Source organism: Rosa rugosa, chromosome 2, assembly GCF_958449725.1.
Source record: "Rosa rugosa chromosome 2, drRosRugo1.1, whole genome shotgun sequence".
Classification (NCBI taxonomy): Eukaryota; Viridiplantae; Streptophyta; class Magnoliopsida; order Rosales; family Rosaceae; genus Rosa; species Rosa rugosa.
The window spans coordinates 606,475-609,679 of record NC_084821.1 but is presented as its reverse complement, the minus strand read 5'-3'; the positions used below and the strand labels follow the sequence as shown (position 1 = coordinate 609,679).

The window sequence follows — 3,205 nt, the reverse complement described above, 5'->3', positions numbered from 1 at the left end:
CGAGATTGAGCTGAAAAAAGAAATGAAAAAAACTCTCCCAAAGCCCGTCTCTCTCGTCCTCCCTCTCTATCCATCATAGCAAACACCCAAATTCACCTACCCATGTAATCCTCGGATCTTCCACCTTCGAATTTCCGATGGCGTTTCCCTACACAAACCTCATGCTCGCTCTCTCTCTCTCTCTCTCTCTCTCTCTACCTCTCCCTCGCCCTCTCCGCCTTCATCCTCGCTGAATGCCGTCCCATTGGTGTAAAGGAAGCTGGTCATCAGGTGAGTGAGTACTTCTCTCACATCTCCCCCAAAACTCAATTGGAGCTTGTTTCTGATTTTTTTTTCAAATTCCTTCATATCTGAGGAAGAATGTGCATCTGGTGTTGAAGAAGTGTGAGAGCCCATCACCACGGTCACCTCCTCGGACTCGACCTTGGCCGCAATGGTCGTCGCCCATTTCCTCATCTCCGCCTGTGCAGGTAACTATTTGATTCTTATTCTGATACTTTCAGCGTCTCTCTCTGTTGCGGCCACCAAGATGAAGGCTTTTCTTTGTTCGATTTCTCCTCTCTCTCTCTCTCTCTCCTCTTCCTGGGTATCGCTGATCTAACCTCCTTCGTTTGTGTTTTGCAGTTCAACATCGCCAACCTCACCACCGGTTGCCAGAAGAAGTTGGAGATCGATGACGACCATAAACTGTAATGTTTTTATCGATTTCGGTTTTGTGTGAAATGGCTTTCTTGTTTACATCATTCATTTCCAGTATTAATTTTAGTTTTCTGTAGCCATTGTGTTTATAGTTTCAAGAGGCTTTTGTGTTTGGCTAAGTGATATGCTCTTCATAGTTTGATATTAGCTTTGTGTATCAAATTATTTGGATTTTGTAACAATAATAAATTTGTTATCAATATTGATTCGGGACTTTGCCTTTCTGTAGTTCTTCGAATTACAGAACATTATCACTACCGTCGCATCCGAGTCATTGGTAACTACCAAAAGAAGAGGTTTGCCCTCGTGACTTTGTCTAATACTACAGTACCGTTTTACCAAGGCCACAAGAACACCACCTTTTTGAGTGACATAATTGTTCAAGGGCAGCAGGTGGTGAAGTTTGGGGAAAAGGAGATTTCCGAGTTTAACAAGGAGACTGCTGCCGGAATTTACAGTATTGATGCAGTGCTCGCTCTTCGGGTGAAACTCAGGTTGGGCAAGATAAAGTTTCACAACTATGGCCCCGACAATATCCACTGCAAGCTGAAACTTCCTTTGAGTGCTAGAAATAGTACTTCTAATAGATTGGTAAGGTTTCTGGGGTTCTTACTTTGCTGCTCTAGAGGGTCTTAGAAAGTGTGGTTCTTGAAGGGTTTAATGGGTTCTGTTTTATTTTTGGATTTAGATTGTTGATGGGTAATATCTGAGTTTTTGCTAAGAATGTTTTCCATTTTTTTAAGAAGATAAGGAGATCTAAATTGTTTTCATTTCGTTTTGTTTCATATAATTTTGATATATCTGTGATTGGGGACAGAAAAGAATTGAACTTTTTTGGTGGTTTTTCTACTTAATTTTCAGGATTTGGGGACTGAATATATTAACTTGTGAACATTTCTGACATTCCAGTAAATATATTTGCAGGATTTCCAGCAGAAGGCTTTCGATCCTTGCTATTGGTCACCGATCTCTGTAGGCCCCAGTGGTGAAGCAATGTTTCATCAACTCTAATCTCTTGTTTTCAGGTACAGTTATTCATTCTCCTTTGGAGCACTAGAGTTTTATTTTGGATGCACTGCCTGATTTGCATTAGGAGGTTGAAAATTTTCAGGCTTTTAGTGTTTGGTGATTATATGCTTCTTTTATGTGCACCAGAAGATACCATTAAGGGTTGTGGAGATTTGTTGGTGCCAGGAGATGTAGGAGTTATTCGTTCTTCTGAAGGTGTTGCCCCATTGTTTCAAACTGGAAGCTCTGGTAGCTCAAATCTATTTAAGTTGCCAGCTGCTGCAGTCCTTGCAACTTTTGACAGGTAATAAACCCTGTACGCAGTTGTTTGTTTCCGTCATGCTTTGGATCTGTTTTCTGTGCTGGCATAGTGTTTTCCTTCACCGTATAATTGATAAGGCCAGCCAATTCTGGGGTATTTTATGAAAGATGAGTTTAGGAACTACTTGTACTCCGGTCTATGAATGATTTAATTATGCTTTCTCTTTATCCTTTATGTAGACTCTTCTTTTCCTCAATATTTCCCTTTTCAGTTTGTTGCTATCAACTTATGTGAATGTCGGTGCATCTCAATAATTTTTTCTCAGAAGATGAAATCCACACCACCACTTGCTTCTTTTCATGTTTCTTATGTTTCCTAATGTGTAAAAACACTGCCCTTTTTGCCCATTCTGTTCAAGCAGTTCTGGTGTTATCCCTTCTGTATCAAAGCTTGCACCTGGCCAGGAAGTGATTATCAAAATGGCCAGGCAGCTAGCACAAACTGATAAGCATTGTACGATCAAGGGCTTTTGTGTTATTTTTTTTATATGATTTCCCCAGTTTATCAGTCCCGAGTGTACGTAAACTATTTGATTGACTTGTGTCAATCTACTTTTTATAAGATCTTTAGTATTTGATCATGATGCTCTCAATACCCTGATAGTTTATTAATTGCATCCACTTTTCTTTCCTTGCAGTGATTTTGCTTACAACTATCTTAGTGGTACAATACCAAAGGAATGGGCTTCAAGCTTGCAGTGATTTTGCTTACAACTATCTTGGGAGATGGAGCAAATTGTATTCTTTTTTATTATCATGTAAAGCTCATGAAACTTGAAAGCCTGTTAAGCTAATGAAATAGATATAGGCACTTGGGCAAGGTTAATTCCTGTGTAAATGTTGGGATGAATACCGCTGATGGAATGAAATGGTTTTTGGAATCAAAGATGTGTTGTTTAATTGTACAGAATGTATGTCTTCTCTCCTATCTCAGACAATTCAATACCAATCAAAAACTATTGTCTAACAAATGAACATAAAGAAAAAAGAAAGAAAAAACTGTTGTCTGAAGCAATGATACACAATGGCTTTAATAGTTTTGCTCTTGTCTTGTTTAAAGTCAGTCAATAGCATTCAATTACTTTGCAGATGTACAAGCTTCCTTCAGACAACAGTTTTTTACAAATCAATGTTCTCTAAATTTTCATTACACGTCCATATTCTTCTAGGGTCTGTC

General features: G+C 39.0%; 1 protein-coding gene across 1 annotated transcript; it reads left to right on the top strand.

Annotated features, from left to right (window-relative positions):
- The first annotated feature begins 1,734 nt into the window (after positions 1-1,734).
- On the top strand, positions 1,735-2,897 carry LOC133734121 (uncharacterized). Its single transcript, XM_062161759.1, has 2 exons — positions 1,735-2,011; positions 2,667-2,897. Exons 1-2 carry the CDS (start codon positions 1,770-1,772, stop codon positions 2,728-2,730), a joined length of 306 nt encoding a protein of 101 aa, XP_062017743.1. The 5' UTR covers positions 1,735-1,769; the 3' UTR covers positions 2,731-2,897.
- The last annotated feature ends 308 nt before the right edge of the window (positions 2,898-3,205 follow it).